The following is a 23,880-nucleotide window of genomic DNA, read 5'->3' as shown; positions in this document are numbered from 1 at the left end:
GTAGCATCCCAATCTTGGTGTGTGCATCTTCGCAGTTTCGTGCAAAAAATGGACCCCCTCCCCCCTCTTCCTCCTCCTCCTCCTCCTTCAGCAACAATGAAAAAATAAATCAATAAAAGGCAATCCAGTCTTTGCCATCCAAAGCTCTCCTTCCCTTCCTTTCTTCTTTCTTTTTTCCCCCGATTCGCGACCGGGCTTGCTCTAAGGCGTGAGGGAGCCCGCTGCTTCCCCTATGGAGGGTTTGAGCGACAGCCTCCTCCTATGCGGAGGGACTGACATCACGGCCGAAGCGGACGAGAGAGAGAGAGAGAGAGAGCCCAGCCGGCCACCAGGTTGCGAATTGCGGTGCGGGCGGCGACTGGACACACAGCAATCCTCCCAACCTCCCCTCTATTACTGCTGTGTAAACGGAGGGGGGGGGTCAGAAAGAGAGAGAGAGAGAAAGCAAAAGTGATTTTGTCTTTTTCGGAGCAGGGAAAGCGCCCGGCGTCGTTGGGAAGGTGCAGGAGAGAAATTTCCACCCCTCTCCAACCTCCTGGAACCGCCGAGCTGGGGAAACGGATCGGATTTTTAAAAATTATTATTGTTATTATTATTTACCCGGGCGAACTTTTGCAACCCAACCCATCAATCTGGAGAACAAAGTGCCCGAGCAGGGAGGCCAGCTTTGCTGCTTAGCCCTGGAGGGTCCCGCTGGGTGAGTCTTTTTGCAGGGGGCGGGGAGAAGACAATGCTTGTGTGTGTGTCTGTGGTGGGGGGTTTGAACAGTCAGCCCCTTCTGGCTAGTCTGCACTGGGGTGAGGAGGGGGTCGCGCGTTGGATGGATTGGGGGGGGATGATGCACAAGCGCCCTTTGCAAGGCAAGCGGCTTTGTTGCAGGCTGCGGGGTCTCCCTCCTCAACACACACACACACACACAGACAGAGCCCCCTTCCTTCGGGAGGAGGGCGATCAAGGCCATCCCCTCCAGCCTGAGCTTGATCCCCACCCCCCACCCCAGACCTGGGGAGGGGGCTCCCCGGCGTTGCACCAAGGGGGAAGAGCGGAGCCAAAAGCTGCCGTCTGCAGCCATCCATCACCTGGAGCCCTGGGGAGGGGAGGAAAAGCACCGCATTGAGGGGGGCGTTGCTGAAGTACCTGCCCCACTGTTGGGGCTGTGGGGTGTGGGGAGGAGAGGAGAGGAAGGGAGGCAAAGGCGGGGTGGGGTGGGGGCTCGCTTGCGCGTTGCGGCTGGGAGCGGAGAGGCGCACCGGTTTCCCTCCCGGCTGAGTAGGGACGGTGTGTTTGTGTGTCGGGGGGGCGGGGGAGGGGGTTGTTTAAGGTGACTGCTCAGCGCCAGACAAGCGCAGTCCCCGTCTGCTGCCTGCACGACGTCCCCCTCCCTTCCACACCCGCCCCCAAACAGCGCCATGCACCTTTGCTGATAGTGCCAATTGGCCAGATAGCCTGGGATGGAGACTCTGTGTGTGTGTGAGCGCGCGCGGATGTCATCCTAGGAGAGTACAAAGAGCAAAGGCAGGTAATGTCCTTCCCCTCCCCTTGCTCCCTTCTCCTCCCCAACTCATCCTCCTGCTTTCCCCAGGATGGAAGCAATGGGGGCCATGCTAGCAAAAAGCATCCCTTTGTTAATATGACCATCATTAGGATGCTTAGAGATGGCACACACACACACACACACACACACACACACACACACGTACGTTTCCTGCCCTTCCTTAAATCTGTGGGCATGGAGAGTTTGTCCCTCCTCTTCTCCCCCCCCACAAAAAAAAAAACCACAAACAGACACACAACCGTGCCATCTCTCTGTCCAAAAAAAGGGGACATCAAAATATAGAATAGAAATAGAAAAGAATAGAAAAGAAATGGAATAGAATAGAATAGAATAAAATAGCATAAAATAGAAATAGAAATAGAAATAGGAATAGAATAGAAATAGGAATAGAATAGAATAGAATAGAATAGAATAGAATAGAATAGAATAGAATAGAATAGAATAGAATAGAATAGAATTCTTTATTGGCCAAGTGTGATTGGACAGGAAGGAATTTGTCTTGGTGCAAATGCTCTCAGTGTAAATAGGATAGGATAGGATAGGATAGGATAGGATAGGATAGGATAGGATAGGATAGGATAGGATAGGATAGGATAGGATAGGATAGGGTAGGATAGGGTAGGATAAGATAGAATGGAATAGAACAGAATGGAATAGAATGGAATAGAATAGAAAAGAATAGAATAGAATAGAATAGAATAGAATAGAATAGAATAGATATTGGAATGTAGAATAGAATAGAATAGAATAGAATAGAATAGAATAGAATAGAATAGAATAGAATAGAATAGAATAGAATAGAATAGAATAGAATAGATTTATTTATTGGCCAAGTGTGATTGGACACACAAGGAATTTGTCTTGGTGCAAATTCTCTCAGTGTACACAAAAGAAAAGATACATTTGTCAAGAGTCAAGAATCATCAGGTACAACTCTTAATAATAGTCATAGGGTGACAAAATGTGACGCTTTTTAGATCAGCTTGAATCGGGATGGAGCGTATGTGTTACCTTGAGTCCATTTTTGATAGGCCAAGCTAGGAAGCGGGGAGAGGAAGGGGAAATGAACAGGGGAAGGAGAGAAGTGCTTGTAAATAAATAATGGCGCTTTATGCATTTGGGGTTTGACCTGGATTTTTATAGCCGCAGCTCCTGGCAGGAAGTGAAGGGAAGCTCAGCTGGTCTTGGCTAATATCCTGGGTCTTTTTGAGCTTGTCTTTGAAAGCCTCTTGGTTGCAGGAAAGGAGGCAGCATCACCCCTGGCTATTTAATGCAGCAACATCTTCTGCTTTGTTCCAAATTCTTTTTGGAAATTGCTCCTTGCTGGGTTTTAAGGCCCTCAACCCTGATTTTTTTTCACCCAGAGAAAAGAAATTTGGCAAAGGTTAAGAGGGCAGAATCCTGACTTCCTAGCGTTGATGTGAAGGAGAGAGATTGCAACCTCCCTGTTGCATGAGTTTAGGACCAGAGAGGAGGGTTTCCGCTGGGCACCTGAATGAGTTGCTGCTCATTCATCTGATGGCCTTTTCCCAGGGCATCTTTTCCTCCTGTCATATCTCCAAGTAATGCAGGGAAATTACTTGGAAGAATTTGCTGATGGAGCGTTCACAGATATCCTGGTTCTCAGCTAGCTTTTCTGCCCGGCCTGCATTTAAATTTAAAATATCACATATTTCAAGTATCGATCGACCAGTTATGCCCAGGACAAAGATGTTAAGCTTAATCTCTGGAAATCCACCTTGGTTCTGGACAACTGGGAAGAATCTGTGGGGTCTTCTAAGCGAGATTTAGACTGATTTTGTAGTATCCCCCCCCCTCCCTCCAGTTTTTGCTAGCATAACTGGTGCACTGTAATGGCACATTTCTGGAAATGTTTCTGCTGGCAGATTCCCAGAAAGGGAATCTAAACGATAAACTTCAGCAATGCAGCAGGTTCAGGCAGAGGCTCCGTTCAGAATTCCACCCGGGAGGTCGTCTAGTCCACCCCCACTCCTTCACTATCCCTAAAAGATTTGACGGAACCGATTGGTCGTCTTCAAGGGAAAGAAAGAAACCCAGTAAAATAAGAGGCTGTTGGAAAATGTTCAGGGCTGTAGCCAGTTACATTCAGAAGGGGTGTTGATTCACCAATACAGGTAGACTTCGAGTTACGGCCATAAACTGAACCCCCAAACTTACGTTGCTAAGTGAAACATTTGATTTGCCTCACGTTGCAACCTTTCTTTGCCACAATTGTTAAGTGAATCACTGCAGTTGTTGAATTAGTACCGTGTTTGGGGAAAATAAGACCCTGTCTTATAATTTTTTTGCCACCAAAAAGGGCACCAGGTCTTATTTTCAGGGGACGTCATCCATTGACTAATCTCACTTGAACACGTCACCCCTCGGACTCCTTTTTGCTGTCAGAGGCCTTCGGGAACAACTTCTACAGCCAGCAAGGCTTTCCTGAAGGCCTCTGCAGCTGATAATAAGATCTCTGGATCGATCCTGAGCTTTGTTCTCAGCTACAGAGGCCTTCAGGAAAGCCTTGCCAGCCTTGCCGGCTGCAGAAGAAATGGGCCAGTGAGGCAGGTGTCGAGGTGTGCAAGGCCTGGCTACAACTGTCCAAAGGTAAGCAGTAGGGCAGCTCCACCCCCACCCCCCAATCTCCACCCTGGCCTAATTTTTACCTGTGCACTCTGGAGTGGATCTTAATTGGAGCTTATTTTGGGGGGGTAGGCCTTATATTGGGTGCATGTGTAAAAACCAAGCTAGGACTTACTTTCAGGGTAGGTCGTATTTTCAAGGAAACAGGGTAACATGGTTGTTAAGCGAATCTGGCTTCCCCATTCACTTTGCTGGTCAGAAGTCTTGCAAAAGGGGAAATCATGTGACCCCAGGATACAGCAACCGTCGTAAATGTGAACCAGTTGCCGAGTCTCCGAATTTTGATTGTAGGGATGCTGCAACAGTCATAAACGTGAAAAATGGTCATAAGTCACTCTTTTCAGCGTCACCTGAGTTACTTTGAACACACACTTCACACTGAATGAACTGTTGTAAGTTGGGGACGACCTGTATTCCAATATTTATTCACCAATTCCCTCTTTGCTTGGAATGCCTTCTGTTTTATTTTTGTACTAAGTTTGCTTCATGTTTATGACTTCAACCGGAATCTGTCCAGTCCTACACAGTCCCTGCTTGACTATAGAAGCAGTTTGCTGCGAGGGCCGAAAAACACATGCACGTCAAGTGTTATTATTATTTTTGGGGAGTAGAATGCAGAATATTGTGGAAGGGGCATCTGGTTAAATTCTAGCTGTGAGGAACCCCTGCCAGGTCAGGCCTGCAATTCCTGCATTTGTGCTTTGCCAAAATGCCACGATCTCTGGCCCATGTGGATTTGAGGCTGGCTTCGCAGCCCTTTGAAATGTTGGTTGGAACTTTTTTCAGCTGTTTTCGGAAGCTTCCTGTATTAGCAACCAGATTAATCTTGGTCTTTGCGTCATGTTCTTTTTCTCAACTGGAGCTATTTTTAGGGGAGCTGGAGGGCTACAAAGGAAAGGAGGGAGGGGAGGAGGAGAGGTAAGGAGTTGGAAGAGGAGGAGGAGAAGGAAGAAGAAAAGAAAAGGAGGGGAAGGAGAAGGAGAAAGAGAACGAGAAAGAGAAGTGAGAGGAGGAGGAAGAGAAGTGGAGAAGGAGGAAGAGGAGGAGGAAAAGGAGGAAGAAAAGGAAGAGAAGAGAAGGCAGAAAAGGAGAAGGAAGAGGAAGAGGAGAAGAAGAAGGAAGAGGAGGAGGAGGAGAAGGAAGAAGAGGAGGAAGAGGAGATGGAGGAGTGGGAGGAGGAGGATTCTAATATCATTTTAAGTTTTCCACTCTTTTCTGTTTTGCCATACTTCAAAGGAGAGGAAAAGAACCTTAATGTTATATGCAGATAAGACCATGGTATTTAAGAATAGGCAGTCTGCGACTTAATGGACACAATTTGGGCCGGGTTACTAAACAAGGTGTTTCTTAAGTGAATCGCGCTTGATTTTATCACCTTTTTTTTTGCCACGGTTCTTAAACAAACAGACTGCAGTTGTTAAGTGAATGATGAAGTCATTAAGTGAATCTGGCTTACCTTATTGATTCGGTTTGTCAGAAGCTGGCTGGGATAGTCACAAATGGTGATCCCATGACCCCAGGGATGGTACAACCATCGTAAATTCATGTTGGTTACCAAGCGCTGGAATTTCTGGCCCCGAAACGGCCAGCCACGAGCGATTCAATCATGTGACCATGAGGTACAGCAGTAGTTGTAAGGGTGAGGACCAGTGTAAGTCCTTTTTTTCAGTGCTGTTGTAACTTGGAACAGTTGCTAAACGGATGGTTATAAGCCGAGGAATACCTGTACGGTAAAGAAATGAGTTCAGCACCTTGGAGAGCTCCCAGAGACAGAGATGTTGCTCTCCTGAATGAATTCTTCCATTCCCTGTTTTTAACTGGCGTTGTTACCTTCTGGCATAGTTGCGTGTGACCCGAATGATTCTCGCTGGCCTTGAGGTTCAACCAGGAGCCCAAGATGATCACTGAGACATTCGGGGCCTTCTTCCTAGAATGAAGCCTAGGAGACAAAGACGCTTAAACAAAGGCCAGCCTGCAATTCTTCTCCTAGCTTAAGAGCGGATTGCACCAGGCCATGGGAGACCCAATTATTGTGTCCTTGCACTCAAACAGTTGCGAGGAGGATGGGGGGAGAGCTTCAGCCTGGCCTCCCCCTCCCCCAGGAATCATTACCCTCCAGTTTTCTCCCACCACAGTCCTTCGCAAGCATTCATTACCCAGCCGGCTGCATGTTGGGCCTCCCGCGCCATCCTGAAGGATGCAGACACATTTGCACGATTCATTGACAGTTGCGTAGGTAGCTCTCCGAAGCTGTTTCCGCTCTTTCGCACGCTCTTCCCCCCACCCCTCCTTCCAGATAGGAGTCCCCACTCCACTCCTGCCTGGCAGGAAGCTCCCACCTCTGCTTCTCTGGGCATTTGCCAGGAGGCTTACATTCTGCAATGGCCTGGCATCCGCCTGTCAATCAGAGGCAGGGAAGGGAGACAGGCCATGGGTGGGGTGGAGGGGTGATGATGCTTCTTTCCTTCCCCCTATGATGCGAGGGATGCTCTTGAGCAAATTCACGTGTTGCTTTTTTTTTTTTTTTGCCAGAATAAGCAAAAAAGAGATTCGTCTCCCTGAGTGTTTTATTTTTAGCTGCACGGTGCCCCTTGCAGTCAATGGGGCATAGGGATTTGGGAAGGGGTCTCGTCCTTGTGCACCTGACTTGGTGCCAGGATGCAAGCATAGGTAGATCTAAAGCAAACTTGCTGGGGTACTTTGTCATAATTTCTCTTATCGGAGCATCTTGTTTCATGCACACTTGTATTTTTTCAATTGAATACATCTAAAGAGAAAAGAGAAGAGAAGAGATAGGAAAAAATGTAGAGTAGAGTAGAGTAGAGTAGAATAGAATAGAATAGAATAGAATAGAATAGAATAGAATAGAATAGAATAGAATAGAATAGAATAGAATAGAATAGAAGATCCGCTCTGCCGCGCCTATCAGCTGGGCTTCAAACAAAGGTGTCAACTCAAAAATATTTCTCTTGTCTTTTAGAGTTGTGAATAGAAAGGGAGTGGGGGGGAAGTAATACATACCTTAGATAATTGCTAGGCAGGCGAAGCTCCTGGCACGCAAGATTATTACTGGAGAGCATGATTGATGACTCTTGGCTATGGATGTGTCCCATTGGAGAATTGGGTCAAGGTTGAGATGAATGATGTGTCTCAGAGTCGGCTGCACCCAGGTAATGCCGGCATGTTCATTCCTAATAAATGATTTTTTAAAAACTCTTGAGAGATGCGACTAGAGACTCGTGATTCAAATGGGGGTGGATTGTCGGAGCCCTGACAAAAGGAAACAGAGGACAGACTAGTTCAGGGCGGGCGGGCGGGGCCAACTCATTGTCGGAACTACCGGTTTGCCCGAACCGGTCCGTACCAGCTGAATCCCACTCCTGATGATTGTGGGTCATTCTGTGAAATGCTTCGTGACCCTCGACCCAGGATGGTCATCGGTCGAGGACTTGACTGGAATCTTAATTTCTGCAGAGAGGCCGAAAGGGCGTTGCCGCGAGCCAGGAGTGAGCCGGCGGCCGCCATGGAGAACGGGATGCAGCTGCTCAACCGGGACGGCCACAGCATCTCCCACAACTCCAAGCGGCACTACCACGACGCCTTCGTCTGCATGAACCGCATGCGGCAACGGGGCCTCCTGTGCGACATTGTGTTGCACGTGGCCGCCAAGGAAATCAAGGCGCACAAGGTGGTGCTGGCCTCCTGCAGTCCCTACTTCCACGCCATGTTCACAAGCAAGTATCTCGGGTAGGGATGGGAGTGGTGGGGAATCTCCTTCTAGAGCAGGGGTTGCCAACCTTTTGGACCCCAGGGACCACCAAACTCATAATGTTAAATCCCGCGGACCAGAGACCCTGGAAAAATCCCTCAAAAAGTCTGCAGGAAAATCCCCCACCCCGTTTTCCTACCGATCGATCATTCTTTATTTGGGATCGCAGGATACCGTCTCCAGCTCCATTCTCGGCGGGGGGAGGGAGAGACTTTTTGCTTCATGCAAGGAAAGCAGCAGAAGCAGCAGAAGTCTTTCTTTCTCTCCACCAAACTCCGCCAGAAATGAGTCTTTGTGAGACTTGTCCCGCCAGCGCAGCCTCTTGGAGCAGGAGGCCTTGCAGGGTCCCAAAGACTCATTTCTGGCGGAGTTTGGGGGAGAGAAAGGAAGACTTTTGCTGCTTTCCTTGCGTGCAGCCAAAAGCAGAAGAAGAAAGAAGCGGAAAGAAGTAGCCCGATGCCCAGGCCAGGCGCTTGGGGTGAGTGGGGCAAGTTCCCCCCTCTGCCCTTTCCCCCCTCCCTTCACTACCTTGTGTTGTTTGCAATGCAAGCGACGCGAGCCTTGTGTTCCCGCGGGCCATGTGGGCAGCGCAGCCTTGTGTTCCCACGCAGCCTGGATTAATTGTTTTGGGGGTGACATTTCTCTGCGGACCACCAAAATTTTCTCGTGGACCACCAGTGGTTGGCGACCACTGTTCTAGAAATTGCTAGAATCGGGATGTGGAGAAGCCTTCCTCAATCTTGGGTGAATGGCCATCTAACTGGGGGTGATTGAATAACAGAATAACAGATTTGGACCATCTTCTACTCCAGAACCGTGCCAGAAAGCAGGAGACTCCATACCCGTGATGGAGAACCTAAGGCACATGTGCCAGAAGTGGCATGCAGAGCCATCTCTCCAGGCACTCCAGCCATCGCCCGTCGCTCTTCCGCATTCCAGTGCACACATGCATGCCAGCCAGCTGGTCTTCATGCACGTGGGAGTGCGGGGAACCAGAAGAGCAGCTCCTTAGTGCGCATGTGCACCCTGGAAAACTGAGCTTCTGGTTTCCGGCGCGTGCATGCACGCTGGCCAGCTGGTTTTCGCGGAAGCATGCACACAAGAAACTGGAAGACCAGGCGGCCAGCACACATGCGCGCACCGGGGAGCTGCTCTTCCGTTTTTTGGCGCTCCCATGTGTGCACGCCGGGGGGCTGCTCTTCCGGTTTCCCCCTTGCGCACGCGCTCCCATTTCGGCACTCTTTGCTGAACACAATAAATAATTGTCCAATCTGTTCTTAAAAGCCTCCAGTGATGGAGGAAAGTCATTTCTTGTTTTATTGTTCTCACAGTCAGGAACTTTCTTCCTAGTTCTAGATTGCTTCTCTCCTTGATGAGTTTCCATCCGTTGCTTCCTGTCCTACCTTCGGGTGCTTTGGAGAATATCGGAAGAATATAGCAATCATGTCACCCCTAGTCCTTCTTTTCATTAAACTAAACAAACCCAGTTCCTGAAACCGTTCTTCATATGTTTAAGGAGGGTCTATGCAGCTCTCATGAAATCTATATAGGTTTTGTTTTTTTAATCTATTGGCACAGATGAGATGAGTGAGAGCCGTCAGACGCACGTCACGCTCCACGATATTGATCCACAGGCTCTGGAGCAGCTGGTCCAGTATGCCTACACTGCTGAGATCGTGGTGGGAGAAGGGAACGTCCAGGTAAGAACGGATCCATCCAGCAAGAATTCAAAGTGGGCCAACAATGCTTTTGGCAGAAGAGCACTGTCAGGCCTGCTCCAGTAGGATCCCTTAGGAAAGAGAGACCCTCGACTCCCATTTGGTTGAAGCGAAAGGTTCTTTTACTAAAAAAGAGGTTGGTTGCAGTAAAGTCAGGCTAGATCTAGCTCAAAAGTTACAGAAAGATTTCCCCTCGTCCCAGCCCTCCACCCCATGATTGTCTTCAGCCAATCGGAACTCGCCGAAGTGTTTTGAGAACACTGAGGTGTTGGGTGTGGGTGTGTGGTATTTCACATTCTTTCTCAGGGTGCCTGGCCTTGGTTTCTGGTACAAACCGATTCCAAGCTTCTCTCCTCTTTATCACAGGTATCTTCAAAAATTAGAGGCTTTACCACTGAGCTTAGATAGAAGGTACAGCTTTTTGAAAATTTTATATATATAATTTGCTATCCATCTAGATAGATAGATAGATAGATAGATAGATAGATAGATAGATAGATAGATAGATAGATAGATAGATGATAGAATCATCTATCTATCTATCTATCTATCTATCTATCTATCTATCTATCTATCTATCTATCTATTGTATTCAGCTTTGTTCGGGTATTTTCCCGTCATTGTAGTTGTGCTTTTAAAGTTGTAGCAATGTTTCGGCAGAATCTCATCTGCCATCATCAGGCTTCTGTATTGTGTTTGTCTGTGGATGTCTCCAAGACGGTTCATCAGAAGCCTGATGATGGCAGATGAGATTCTGCCGAAACATTGCTACAACTTTAAAAGCACAACTACAATGACGTGGGAAAATACCCGAACAAAGCTGAATGCCATACATGTAAGTACCTAAAACTTAAGAAAATATATATACATATATGTACATATATACATATACATATACATATACATATATACATACACACACACACACACACACACACACACACATAGAGACAGAGAGAGAGACAGAGAGAGAGACAGAGAGAGAGAGAATTATACATATAGCAAACAGAATGCTTTAAAGCTACAAAGATAGAAGGAAGAAACAGGCATATTGTAACCACCTAATCAGCCATATAGTTTTGGTCCTTGCCCAGTGTGAGATCTACATTGTGGATTGTCTGTGGAACTCCTGGCCACAAGAATGCAACCAAGAGTCTCAGTCTCTCTCTCTCTCTCCTCCCCTCTCCCTCTCCCTCTCCCTCTCCTCCCCCCCCCCCCCAGACATTGCTTCCTGCAGCCAGCCTCCTGCAGCTGAACGGGGTACGGGATGCCTGCTGCAAGTTTCTCTTGAGTCAATTGGACCCCTCCAACTGTCTGGGCATCAGGGGTTTTGCAGACACCCACTCCTGCAGCGATCTCTTGAAATCGGCACACAAGTACGTCTTGCAGCACTTTGTGGATGTCTCCAAGACGGAGGAGTTTATGTTGCTGCCTCTCAAACAGGTGAGATTGGGGTGGGGGGTGTGTGGCATCGAGGTGGAGGTAAAAGAATACCGAAGAACCCAGCACAGTCATGATATTATATTTTAGCGTGAGACAGGAGGTACCCACAGAGGTGTGGGTGTATTTACTATGTATTTACACTGCCAGGAACCCAGAGGACTTATAGTAGATTCTGGGGTGAGAGTTGGGTTTCTGTGCTCTGTCCCTATGAGAAAAAATTCCCAGTCTGAAGGAGTGGAATTCCCTCTTAGCATTCCAGGTTGAAAGAGAGAGAGAGCCATTGCTTGGAATTGTCTTTGTCCGAGGCAATTCCATCCTCTTGGATCCTGTCTTTATTCAAATCAATGCCATCCTTGGATCCAAGAAGACTCATTGCTCAGAATTGTTGAGGTCAATTCCATCCTCTTGGATCCAGGTGGACCAGTTGTTGTGAATTGTCTTTGTACAAGCCAGTTCCATCCTCTTAGATCCAGGTTGAACCATTGCTCAGAATTGTCTTTATTCAACTCAGTTCCATTCTTTAATCCAGGGAGATCCATTGCTCACCATTGTCCTTGTTGAGGCCAACTCCATCTTCTTGGATACAGGGAAACCCACTACTCAGAACTGTCTTGGTCCAAGCCAATTCCATCCCCTTGGATCCAGGTTGAACCATTGCTGTCAATTTTCTTTACCCAAGCCAATTCTCTCCTCTCGGTTCCAGGTTGACCCATTGCCTATAATTGTCTTTATCCAAGCCAGTTCCATTTTCTCGGATCCAGGTTTGACCTGTTCTTCAGAAGTGTCTTTATCCAAGCCAATTCCACCCTCCCAGACCCGAACTCCCAAATATTCCTTTCCTTCCCTCCTGCGGGCAGGTGTTAGATCTCATCTCCAGCGACAGCCTCAACGTGCCTTCGGAAGAGGAAGTTTACCGAGCCGTCTTGAGCTGGGTGAAGCACGATGTGGACAGCCGGAAGCAGAATATTCCCCGAGTACGTTGCTTTCCAAGATAAACTGTAAGCATTTGATGAAAAGGTGGATTCCCTGGAATTCCCAGCTGAGCTTCGTGTGCTCCTCAGTTACGACAGATAGTCTTTCCTTAAGGCTTACAAATACGTGCCATGTTTCTTGAAGAATGACCCACCATTGCCATTCCCCAAATATTGTATCTATCTATCTATCTATCTATCTATCTATCTATCTATCTATCTATCTATCTATCTATCTATCTATCTATCTATCTATCTACCTACCTACCTATCTATCTATCTATCTATCTATCTATCTATCTATCTATCTATCTATCTATCTATCTATCTATTCTATCTATCTATCATCTATCTATCTATCTATCTATCTATCTATCTATCTATCTATCTATCTATCTATCTATTCTATCTATCTATCTATCTATCTATCTATCTATCTTTCTATCTATCTATCATCTATCTATCTATCATCTATCTATCTATCTATCTATCTATCTATCTATCTATCTATCTATCTATCTATCTATCATCTATCTATCTATCTATCTATCTATCTATCTATCTATCTATCTATCTATCTAATCTATCTATCTATCATCTATCTATCTATCTATCTATCTATCTATCTATCATCTATCTATCTATCTATCTATCTATCTATCTATCTACACCTGTACCTGTACCTGTATCTCTCTCTCTCTCTTTCTCTCTCTCTCTCTCCATCCATCCGTATCTATATCTATATCTATATCTATATCTATATCTATCTATATCTATATCTATATATCTATATAAAGCAGAAGAAGAAAGAAGCGGAAAGAAGCAACCCGGTGGCCAGGTGAGGTGTGTGGGGCGAGTTCCCCGCTCTACCCTTTCCCACTCCCCCTCACTACCTCGTGTTGTTTGCAATGCAAGCGGCGCAAGCCTTGTGTTCCCGCGCAGCCTGGATTAATTGCTTTTGGGGGTGACATTTCTCTGCAGACCACCAAAATTTTCTCGCGGACCACCAGTGGTCCCCGCCCGCTGGTTGGATGACCACTAACCCAGACAAACCCTAACCCTCCCTAGAGGGGCGTCTCTATCTCTCACGGAGAATGAGTGACGGAAGCTTCTGAAGTTAGAGCTGCTGTTTCTCCTCCGTAGATGGTTTCTCCCCAGAGAGCAACCAAGGCGATCTGACCCCTGGCGTGGGAGGCCTGATTGAGCCCCTTTCTGGGTTTTAATTCTTCCCCCCCCTTTTTTTTTTCCCAGCTGATGAAGTGCGTCCGTCTTCCCTTACTCAGCCGGGATTTCTTGATGAGCAACGTCGACACTGAACTGCTCGTCCGGCATCATTCGGAGTGCAAAGACCTGCTTATCGAAGCTCTCAAGTACCACTTGATGCCCGAGCAGAGAGCAGTCCTGAGCAACAGCCGGACCCGTCCACGGCGCTGCGAGGGAGCCAGCATGGTGCTCTTCGCTGTGGGTAAGGCCTGGAGGAAGGAGCAGAGCAGGAAAGGAGGGATGGAAGGAAGGAAAAGGGAGGAAGGAAAAGGGAGGAAGGAAGGAAGGAAGGAAGGAAGGAAGGAAGGAAGGAAGGAAGGAAGGAGGAGGGAGGGAGGGAGGGAGGGAGGGAGGGGAGGGAGGAAGGAAGGAAGGAAGGAAGGAAGGAAGGAAGGAAGGAAGGAAGGAAGGAAGGAAGGAAGGAAGGAAGGAAGGAAAGGACAGAAGGAGAGGAGGAAGAAGGGGTAGGAAAGAAAAGAGGCAGAGGGAGGGAGTGGGGAAGGAAGGGAAGGAGGTAGAGGGATGGAAGGAAGGAAGGAAGGAGGAAGAGAGGGTAGGAAGGAAAAGAAAAGAGGGAGAGGGAGGGAAGGATGGAAGGAAGGAAAGGGGAGGGAGGAAGGAAGGAAAGGAGGTGGAGGGACAGAAGGAGAGGAGGAAGAGAGGGTAGGAAGGAAAGGAAAAGAGGGAGAAGGAGGGAGTGGGAAGGAAGGAAGGAAAGGAGGTAGAGGGAGAGGAGGAAGGAAGGAGAGGAGGAAGAGTAAAAGTATAAGAAGGAAAAGAAAAAAGGTAGCTGGAGGGAAGGATGCAAGGAAGGAAGGAAAGGAAAGGTAGCCCTGATATTTCTTAAAAAGTATCTTCTCTGCCATTTTTGGCTGCGGAATTCTGGGAGTTGTAGTCCCAGAATTCCCCGGTCCACACCTCTTAAAGTTGCTAAGCTTGAAAAAGACTAAGCTGGTTGTGTGCATTGTAGGAAAACATTTCCAGCGTGTGATGTACTTCCAGCAAATTTTCCCCAACGTAGCTGAACCTGAATGAATCCGGCCCAATTTTAAGAAAAATTGTTCTCACGTTTTCTCTCCCTCCCCCTCCCTCTCTCTCTCCCTCTCCCCCCCCTCTCCTGCAGGTGGAGGGAGCCTTTTTGCCATCCATGGGGATTGCGAAGCCTACGACACGCGGACTGACCGCTGGCACATGGTCGCTTCCATGTCCACCCGCCGGGCCAGGGTGGGAGTTGCGGCAATCGGGAACAAGCTGTATGCTGTGGGAGGGTAAGGAGGACTCCCACCCACCCACCCCTGCCAAAGAATAATGGGCCGCCATACTCCTTGAGTGGCTCCTATTTGATATTTGGATGGAATAGCTTGTGGGGGGGGGGAGGAACGACAGAAGGGGAGTGAGGAAAGGAGGAAGATGAAGGCAGCAGTCAAGATTGAAAAAGGAAAAAGGGGCACCGAGCTACGGAAATGGAAAGCGCTCAGCGATGGGTTTGGGAGGAGGAATGCAAAAGGTCTTCCGGGTATCTAAGAGATCATCTAGCTAGAGGTCTTCTTGGAAGAGCATGGGATATGGGCCAGTGAAGGATCATTGTACAGAATTCACAGAGTTGCAGATTTAATATTGTTGTTATGGTGGGGTGGGTAGGTAGGTAGTAAGAAGGAAGGAAGGAAGGAAGGAAGGAAGGAAGGAAGGAAGGAAGGAAGGAAGGAAGGAAGGAAGGAAGGAAGGGAAAGGGAAAGGAAAGGAACGATAAATGGAGAAAAGGAAGATGAGGAAGGGAACAATAAAGGAAAGGAAAGAGAGAAGGAAAGGAAAGGAAAAGAAAGACAGAAGGAAAGGGAAGGGAAAGAAAGAAGGAAAGGAAAGGAAAGAGAAGGAAAGGAGAGAAGGAAAGGAAAAGAAAGAGAGAAGGAAAGGGAAGGGAAAGAAGGAAAGGAAAGAGAAGGAAAGGAAAGGAAAGAGAAGGAAAGGAGAGAAGGAAAGGAAAAGAAAGAGAGAAGGGAAGGGAAGGAAAGGAAAGAGAGAAGGAAAGGAAAGATAAATGGAGAAAAGGAAGGTGAGGGAGGGAAGGAAGGAAGGAGAAAGGAGGGGAAGGTAAAGGAAAAATACATGGAGAGAAAAAGGAGGGAGGGAAGGAAGGAAGGAAAAATAGATGATAGATGAATAGGCAGGCAGGCAGATAGAAACATGCATTGCATTGTGGCAATGAGTTCCACCAAACCTTTGAACTGCTGTGGAAAGGATGTACTTCCCCTTCCCCACTAAGAAAAAAGGGGAGAGAATCTTTCCACAGCAGATGGCAGCACCGGCTTGCCCAGTCTCGTTGGAGGCTCAAGCGCTGAGAAGAGCCAGCCAAGCATGGGATAAATTGGAAAGTCAACCAAAGCAGAAGCCAAAACCGGAGCGGAAGTGGAAGCAGGCCCCAGGCCAAAGGAAACCAAATGAACCGGGTGGAGATGCCACCAAGAGTTGGCTGTGGCTTGCTAGGGCCCTTCCGTTTTTCTTGGAGGGAAACATTTCCAGCGTCTACATTTTCATTCTTCCTCTTCTTCTTGGGCCGTATCCGTCATCGGACGTTGGCCATCTGATTTTTATCCACAGCCGCACGAAAAAAGGGCCACTGAGTTTTGTCCCAAACGATCCCTTCGATTTTGAAGCCACGATGTCCTTCTTCGGCCTGAAGGATTAAGGGACGGATGCCGTATTTTCCCCGGTGTCGCATCCCATGTCTGAAATATTCTAATTTTCGCCTTTTTTTGATGGTGTTGATGATTTCCCTTGGCTTTCCCAGGCGGCTTCTCATTTCGGACTTTGTCAACCCGACTTATACATCACAGCCGCCTGTAAATCCACATTTCAAATGCTTCCCTCGTCTCTTCGAGTGACTTTCGATCCGAGACCAACTCTCCACTCCGTAGACAAGCCTAATTTTCAATCTTAAGGCTTAGGTCATGACTGCAGAAGACCTTTTTCGTTTTGAAGAATGCTGTTCCAGCTTTCTCCATCCTTTATGTCTTTACTCCGGTGGTCACGTTCCAGCTGACTGTCTAATTTTCATTCACTTTTCCTAATTCTCTTCCCAAGGTTTGCTTTGGTGTGGCCATTCTTACTCTTTTTAAAAAATTGAACTCTCTCTTTCTCTCCCTCCCTCTCTCCCTCCCTCCATTTCCCTCTCTCCCTCCCTCCACTCTCTCCCTCTCCCTCCGCTCTCCCTCCACTCTTTCTCTCTCCCTCCCTCTCCCTCCCTCCTTCTCTTCCTCTCTCCCTCCCTCTCCCTCCCTCCCTCCTTCTCTTCCTCTCTCCCTCCTCTCCCTCCCTCTTCTCCTTCTCTCCCTCTCTCCCTCCCTCCACTCTCTCCCTCTTCCTCCACTCTCCCTCCACTCTTTCCCTCCCTTTTCACGCCCTCTCCCTCCCTCCCTCTCCCTTTTTCTCCCTCTCCCTCCCTCCCTCTCTTTCTCTCCTCTAGCTATGACGGAACGTCTGACTTGGCCACCGTTGAATCCTACGACCCCGTCACCAACTCATGGCAGACGGAGGTCTCCATGGGCACCAGACGGAGCTGCCTTGGGGTGGCAGCCCTGCACGGCCTCCTCTATGCTGCTGGGGGCTACGACGGAGCTTCGTGTCTGAACAGGTAAAGGGTCCTTCAGAGTTCAAGAAGGTCTACCAGGTTTCCCCATCCCAAGGAAGCTCTTAGACATTTGGAATGCTTTTACTTTTATATATATATGTGTGTGTGTTTTCTCAAGTTTTCGCGGGTACTTACATGTATGGCATTCAGCTTTGTTTGGGTATTTTCCCACGTCATTGTAGTTGTGCTTTTAAAGTTGTAGCAACGTTTTGGCAGAATCTCATCTGCCATCATCAGGCTTCTGTATTGTGTCCGTCTGTGAGGAGGTTCTCGCGGGTATTTGTATGTATTCACTCTGAGAAGCACAGAGCCGAAGACACAAGCCTGAAGATGATGAATGAGACTTCATTGAAACATTGCCTAGATACTTCCAATCTTATGCAGGAGAAAACCCGAATAACCAAAGATCCATATATATACATATATATATACATATACATATACATATACATACATACATATATATGCTTTTAGTCCAAAAGGCTGGTGACCCCTGGACTAGGGCAAGGGCGGGCAGGTGGGTGGGGCCAAAAGATTGCCAGAGCAACCGGTTCGCCTGAACCGGTCCAAACCGGTAGAATCCTACTCCTGGGTTTTTCTTTGTGGGGAATCTGTTTCTTGATTTTGTGAAGGCCAGGTCACAACATACTGATTCTGCTGCTTTCTTTTCATACGTCCCAGTGCTGAAAGATATGACCCCCTAACTGGCACCTGGACGAGTATCACGGCTATGAGCACCAGAAGGAGATACGTCCGCATAGCAACCTTAGGTAAGTCCAGCTCTGTCATGCCCCCGTTGGAATCTGATTCCGAGGGAGAGGTGGAACAGCTGACACGGAGTGGTAGTGCGGCTCTGGAGATTGTGGAGGAAACTGGAGAAGGGCACAGTCCAGCTGGGCATCCAGAGGAAGACCCAGGCCCACCCCCTCTTCATCCTAGGGCACGCAGGGAAGAATGGATAAGGGAGCAACGTGGGTTACGGGGGAGAAAAAGGCCCTGATTCCCTTCATTAGCTGCAGCTGGGGGGGCCACTGGGTGATCTATTACAAGTTGCTTTCCCCCACTTCTTCTCCATCACAGATGGTAACCTCTATGCTGTGGGAGGATATGACAGTTCCTCCCACTTGGCAACGGTGGAGAAGTATGAACCGCAGGTAAATGGGGGGGGTGGGGGGAAGGCAAAACGTGGGCCAGGATTCTCACACCTTCTCTCCTGCTCCGATGGCATGAGCCCCAAGGGAGAGGTGGAGAGTTTAGACTAGAAAAGGAGGCACAGGAAGGAAGGAAGGAAGGAAGGAAGGAAGGAAGGAAGGAAGGAAGGAAGGAAGGAAGGAAGGAAGGAAGGAAGGAAGGAAGGAAGGAAGGAAGGAAGGAGGAAAACAAAAAGGAAAGAAAAAGAAAAGAAAAAAAGAAAGAAAAAGAATGTATGAATCAATGAAACAAAGAAAGAAAGAAAGAAGGAGGGAGGGAGGAAAGAAGGAAGGAAGGAAGGAAACAGGGAGGGAGGGAGGAAAAAGAAAAAAAGGAAAGAAAATGAAAAGAAAGAAAAAGAAAGAAAGGAATGAATCAATAAAACAGAAAAAAAAGAAAGGAAGAAAGAAAGAAAGAAAGGGAGGGAGGGAGGGAGGGAGGAAAGAAGGAAGGAAAGAAACACAGGGAGGGAGGGAAAAAGGAAAAAAGAAAAAAGAAAAAAAGAAAAAGAAAGAAAGGAAGAAAGAAAAAAGAAAAGAAAAAAGAAAGAAAAAGAAAAGAAAAGAAAAAGAAAGAAAAGAAAAAGAAAGGTCTGAAGAAACTCAGGATCCTCAGATGTATCTCTTACAACTCTGAAAAAGGAGGAGAGGATTTTTTGGAAGCTGATTTTTCTTTCTTTTTTTTGGAAGCTGAGAGGTTTTTTTCTCTCTTAATTCTCCTTTCTCTCTCCTCTGCCAGATCAACACCTGGACCCCGATTGCCAACATGCTGAGCCGCCGGAGTAGCGCAGGGGTGGCCGTCCTGGAAGGGATGCTGTACGTGGCCGGAGGGAACGATGGGACCAGCTGCCTTAACTCGGTGGAGCGCTACAATCCCAAAACCAACACGTGGGAAAGCGTGGCCCCCATGAACATCCGTAGGTAGGGAGCAACGCCCCAAAGATCGTGGCATCCCAACCGTCGGGTCCTCTCTACTTCCCACCAGATCGGGCCTTCTTTCAGCGCTGAAGCCCAACCACTTTAGCAGAAGGGAGTCATGAAACAAATAGAATTTGTTGTTCCCTTCCCACCAAAAAGGTCCCTATTTTTCCACTTGCATTTTTTTTTACATGCTTTCGAACTGCTCGGTTGGCAGAAGCTGAGACAAGGAACGGGAGCTCACTCTGTTATGCGGCGCTAGGGATTCGAACCGCCGAACTGCCGACCTTTCTGATCAACAAGCTCCGCGTCTTAGCCACTGAGCCCACTGCCGTAGCCAGGCGTTCTCCTGCTTCCGGGAACTCTGCAGTCCCTCCTAACTCCGTTCTTTTTTCTTCTTTTTATAGAAGCACCCATGATCTGGTGGCCATGGAAGGCTGGCTCTACGCCGTGGGCGGGAACGACGGCAGCTCCAGCCTCAACTCCATCGAGAAGTACAACCCGCGGACCAACAAGTGGGTGGCAGCCTCGTGCATGTTCACCCGGCGCAGCAGCGTGGGGGTGGCCGTGCTGGAACTCCTCAACTTCCCACCCCCGTCCTCGCCCACCCTGTCAGTGTCCTCGACGAGTCTTTGACGAAGGACCCTGCCGTTCCCCGCCTCGCCTGGACTGCAGCGTCTGTCGGAGCGCGAAGCCGGCTTGGTCCGGCCCCTCCGGAAGCCGATCTCTCTGAAGGAGGCGTGGCTGCACCCAGAGACTTTCCCCGGGGGGAGGGCCCACCTCCAGCTCAGCTCCAAGAGGGGAGTCTCCTTAAAAAAAGACCTACTGGAGAAGAAGACGAGCGATACTCTGCGCGTCCATTGTTGATCTCATCCCAACTAGACCAATGCTGCCTGGTTTCTCGTAGGCCAGACTCCACAACCTTAGAGTTCCACAACTGGACGTCGGATCGCCGGATCCACCTCATGCAAAGGACCGTGAGATTGGTTACGGGCAAAAATCAAGGTGCCACCACGAGCTCAGCCAACGACGCCAACCCCTGGAGTTCTTCACGTAGGCGGTGCGTGCCAACTTGCAGAACCTTAAGCGGTGAACATCACAATTAGCCCAAAACTTCTTACCAAAACTAACAGTACACGGTTGAAGGCGTGTGGGGCGGAAGCAGGCCTCTCACCTTGGTGTCTCGCGAAAGGATGCCTTATAACGCCAAAACAGGGCTGAGATGTTCCACAGGGCCTCTCCCATGTTCTCCACATCTGTAGGCCACCCATTCAGACATTCTCCTAGTATCTTTCCCGGCATGTGTCTGGAGCTGTCTCCACGGGGTGGCTTAGCTCTTCGTCTGAACCAGGAAGAATTCGGTCAAAGTTGTTTGGTGATTTGGGAAAAGTGGGGGGGTCTACTGTAGACTCCGTGGAGTTGATTTTAACAGATTAATCCGAGTTGGAAAGGACCTTGTAGGTCATCTAGTCCAACCCCCCACCCAAGCAGGAGACACGGCACCATTTCTGACAGATGGCAGTCCAGTCTCTTCTTGAAAGCTTCCAGGGATGAAGCTCCCACCACTTCCGAAGGCAACTTCTGTTCCATGGGTTGATTGTTCTGACTGTCAGAAAGTTTCTCCTTATTTCCAGGTTGAATCTCTCCTTGTTCAGTTTCCATCCATTGTTCCTTGTCTGGCCTACAGATTTTTATAGTTCGGGGTGCGCCAGTAGCATTTCCTTCACTGCTTTCCCCTGTTTGAGTTGTTAAAGAGTTCTGATGATGGGTGGGTGGGGGCTTTAATAATTTATTTTGCCAGCCAATCTGCTCCCTTCCAGCCTGCCTTCTCCCTATTTATTTCCCTTACTTATTATTATTTAAATCGGAGGGTTTTCAGGACAGAAAACGGCAGGGCGGAGCTTTGTTTAATCTACGGTGAGCCAAAACCGTGGCTGCAATCTACGGAAGGAAAACTTTTGTGGGGGGAAAAAAACTACCCTGGTGGATTAACCAAGAGTGGCCTAATCACAGCCTTCCTATTGAATGGACCAACTTGGCATCTCGTCTTTTTGGCAACGCTACGGGCCAGACTTTTGTTCCTTGTCCCAACAATTCCTGTCTAAAAAAAAAAAAAAAAATTCAAGAGTATTGTCTGATTTCAGAGTATTATCCTGCCAAGCCCGTTCCTCGGAAGGGAGTGTGAAACTTATATAATATTAACTGCATTATGTTGGATTTTGTTCTCAAAGCACTAAGAAGGCAGTCGAAAAGAAATAATTCTCGTGGAGAGTCACACAGCGGCACTTCAACGGGGAAGGATTATTTTGAAAGCAAAAAAATGCACTACGTTTGAGGGACTTGCCTTGAAAAGCTTCTAGCTGTTGTACTGTTCTCTCCCTTTGGATGGGGTTTGGACTACAAAACCCAGCTTGGATGCCAGCTACTCTGCAGCAAACAAATATTGGTTGTGGGGGAGAGAGAGAGAGAGGAAAGGAAGTATGGCTGATCTCTTTGTCTTTGCCATTTTGGGTGCAAAAAAAAAAATGAGAATTCTGTGGGAGAGGCTACGACATGAAGGCTCTTGTAAGTCAGCCAACGCTTCTCGTTGGTTTTATTCTACCAGTTACCACTTTGCTGCTCCTGTTTTCTGTTTTATTTTCTTTGTTTGTGTGTTGGTTTATTTATTTTGTCACTGTTTCACTGTGACGCTCACTGGCCAGTTTGCAACAACGCGGGATGAGGTTGGGGCAGGTTGAATTGATCGTCCCAACTCGCAAGCTTCAGAGAGTCCTCATATGAATCTGCTTCAAATTGGCCCCAGGTTTGGGGGGTCAGAAGTGGGGTTTAGGTATCAAGCCACGATTAAAACATGGCCTTCTATGGATCTGCTTTACGAACTGCAATTGGGGAACTAACTTCCCTAGCTGGATAAGCCACAATCAAACAGACTCTCCAATGCTTGGTGCCACATTTTGTTCAGCAAACCACAGTTATGGGTCCACTTCTTCGATACTCCAGCCCGTATGTCCGCGGCTGGGAATTCTGGGCGTTGAATTCCCAATACATCCTACCGTTCGTAAGCCATGATTTGAAAAAATAAAGCGAAAAATGAAAACAAACCGTGGCCTGCTTGCTACCAAGGATGAATCCAAAAGGCAACTTTGCTGGGCTCCTCTGTATCCATGATTTAGATTTATATAGGCATCGTGGCTTCGCTTCGAAGGCGTTTTCGCAAAAAAAAGGACGTTTCCAACAGACGTTTTCTGTAAATCTGTATTTCTTCGCTCATCTGGCATTGTGCTCGGCCTTCCTACCCAGAAACATCATTTTGCAAATCCTGTGTGCTGTAACGGGGTGGGAACAGGGTTCAACCCGCTGCATTCATTTTGGGAAATTTGTTTTCATAGTGTTTGTTTGTTTGGTTTGGTTTTGTTTTATAAGTGCCTCCACTTTGCTTTTTGGGGTCCTTCAGTGGGGCAGGTTCTCCACGGGGGCCTTCTCATCCGTTTGTGCCGGAGTGGGGTAGAAAACGTTTGCATCGGAAGATGTCGATAAAATTCCTTTTCGTGCTGTTACAGCGGTGTTTGGTCACTTTAAGACGCGTGGACTTCAACTCCCAGAATTCATAGCTGGCTGGAGAATTCTGGGAGTTGAAGTCCACACGTCTCAAAGTGGCTAAGCTTGAGATATGCTCAGCCAAAAGATGATGCAGCTGAAAAGCTAGGACTTTCTCCAAGCAATATTCATTTTAAAAATCTTTCTGGTCCACGGATCAGATATTCCCAATTTATCCTCATTACAAATCCCTAGCCAGGGATTTTTGCCCTTCTGTAATTTATCCTTAAATACCTGCTTTTTCCCCAAGCAGCTTCTGAATTCTGGGAGTTGAAGTCCACAAGTCTTAAAGGTGTCATCCTTTTTGCTACACAGTTTCGGCGGCATCTTTGGAAGAGATACACTACAACTCTCAATGTGAGATTGGAAAGCAAGCAAAGATGCTGGGTTTTGCAACGATGGAGGATAAGGTAGCCTTAACCACGAAGGAATTGGCAGTGGTTATCCTTTCACTCACTTCCTTGCTTCCTCCCCCCAGTTTAATTCAAAACTAGCTTTCAACTTCCCACCTGAATTGCATTACAGGTAGTCCTTCATTTAATGACCACAATTGAGCCCCGAATTACGGTCGTAAAACAGGTCGCGCTTTTTTTGGCAGCTGTCCCATTTTCACCCGTGGGTGTTTTGGGGTATTTTTTTGGCTGGAAGTCAGAAGGAAAGATTGGAAACTTAAAATGATGGGTCATTTTGTGAGCGTGGGATGCTGCAAACGGCCATAAATGTGAACCAGTTGTCAAGCAGGATGGATGGATGGATAAGGAAGGGAAGGAAGAAAGGAATCCCATCGTCCTTGTCTCAATTGAAATACAAACTCTTATCCATGGTGCAAATCCTCAGCTTATTCACCCTGGATTGGAGATGCCTTGAGGAGGGGTTTATGTGTTAATTTATCTGTATATGTGTGTCAGATTTATTTATGTGCCATTAAAATGTCCACTTTATTTTGTGTTTCTCAATTTTTGCACTATAACAAAGGTGGGAGGGGAATAGGAGCAATACAAGCCAGTGTATAAAATAAAAAATAAAAAAAGATTTTTCTTGACTCTCTGACTCATTCTCCGTTTTATTTATTTTTTTATTTTTTTTAAACCTGCCCTAAGTTTGACCCTAGAGGTTTGCTATAAAGGTAACAGCTTCCAGCCAAGGGAACTCGGTCCAAAACAGGATTAGAGGCACGGATGA

General features: G+C 47.7%; 1 protein-coding gene and 2 long non-coding RNA genes across 4 annotated transcripts in view; 1 reads left to right on the top strand and 2 right to left on the bottom strand.

Moving 5' to 3' along the window:
- Positions 1-23,880, bottom strand: part of LOC148129399 (uncharacterized) — a 158,124-nt gene that overhangs the window by 90,142 nt on the left and 44,102 nt on the right. The gene's annotated exons all lie outside the window — the stretch shown is intronic.
- Positions 574-22,437, top strand: KLHL17 (kelch like family member 17). Its single transcript, XM_087944425.1, has 12 exons — positions 574-697; positions 7,676-7,935; positions 9,549-9,670; positions 10,910-11,131; positions 11,989-12,105; positions 13,354-13,567; positions 14,489-14,633; positions 16,829-16,996; positions 17,675-17,763; positions 18,074-18,147; positions 18,923-19,104; positions 19,509-22,437. Exons 2-12 carry the CDS (start codon positions 7,725-7,727, stop codon positions 19,735-19,737), a joined length of 1,773 nt encoding a protein of 590 aa, XP_087800551.1. The 5' UTR covers positions 574-697; positions 7,676-7,724; the 3' UTR covers positions 19,738-22,437.
- Positions 4,346-6,655, bottom strand: LOC148129400 (uncharacterized). Of its 2 annotated transcripts, XR_015745468.1 has the most exons (4): positions 6,358-6,655; positions 6,032-6,140; positions 5,658-5,924; positions 4,346-4,497 (listed from the first exon to the last, which is right to left on the bottom strand). It is a non-coding gene; the product is annotated as an uncharacterized LOC148129400 (long non-coding RNA). The 2 variants fall into 2 exon arrangements; XR_015745467.1 differs by having other exon boundaries at positions 6,032-6,655.

Source organism: Notechis scutatus, chromosome 16 (genome assembly GCF_049901735.1).
Source record: "Notechis scutatus isolate UNSWTSFEM ecotype Mainland chromosome 16, rNotScu1.2, whole genome shotgun sequence".
Lineage (NCBI taxonomy): Eukaryota > Metazoa > Chordata > Lepidosauria > Squamata > Elapidae > Notechis > Notechis scutatus.
Note: the sequence above shows the minus strand (reverse complement) of the source record. Positions and strands in the feature narration are given on the sequence as shown.

Coding starts and splice junctions, on each gene's coding strand:
- KLHL17 (XM_087944425.1), top strand. CDS start 7,725: ATGGAGAACGGGATGCAGCTGCTCAACCGGGACGGCCACAGCATCTCC. Junction 7,936..9,548: donor CTTCCACGCCATGTTCACAA/GCAAGTATCTCG, acceptor CTATTGGCACAG/ATGAGATGAGTGAGAGCCGT. Junction 16,997..17,674: donor GGAGCTTCGTGTCTGAACAG/GTAAAGGGTCCT, acceptor CATACGTCCCAG/TGCTGAAAGATATGACCCCC.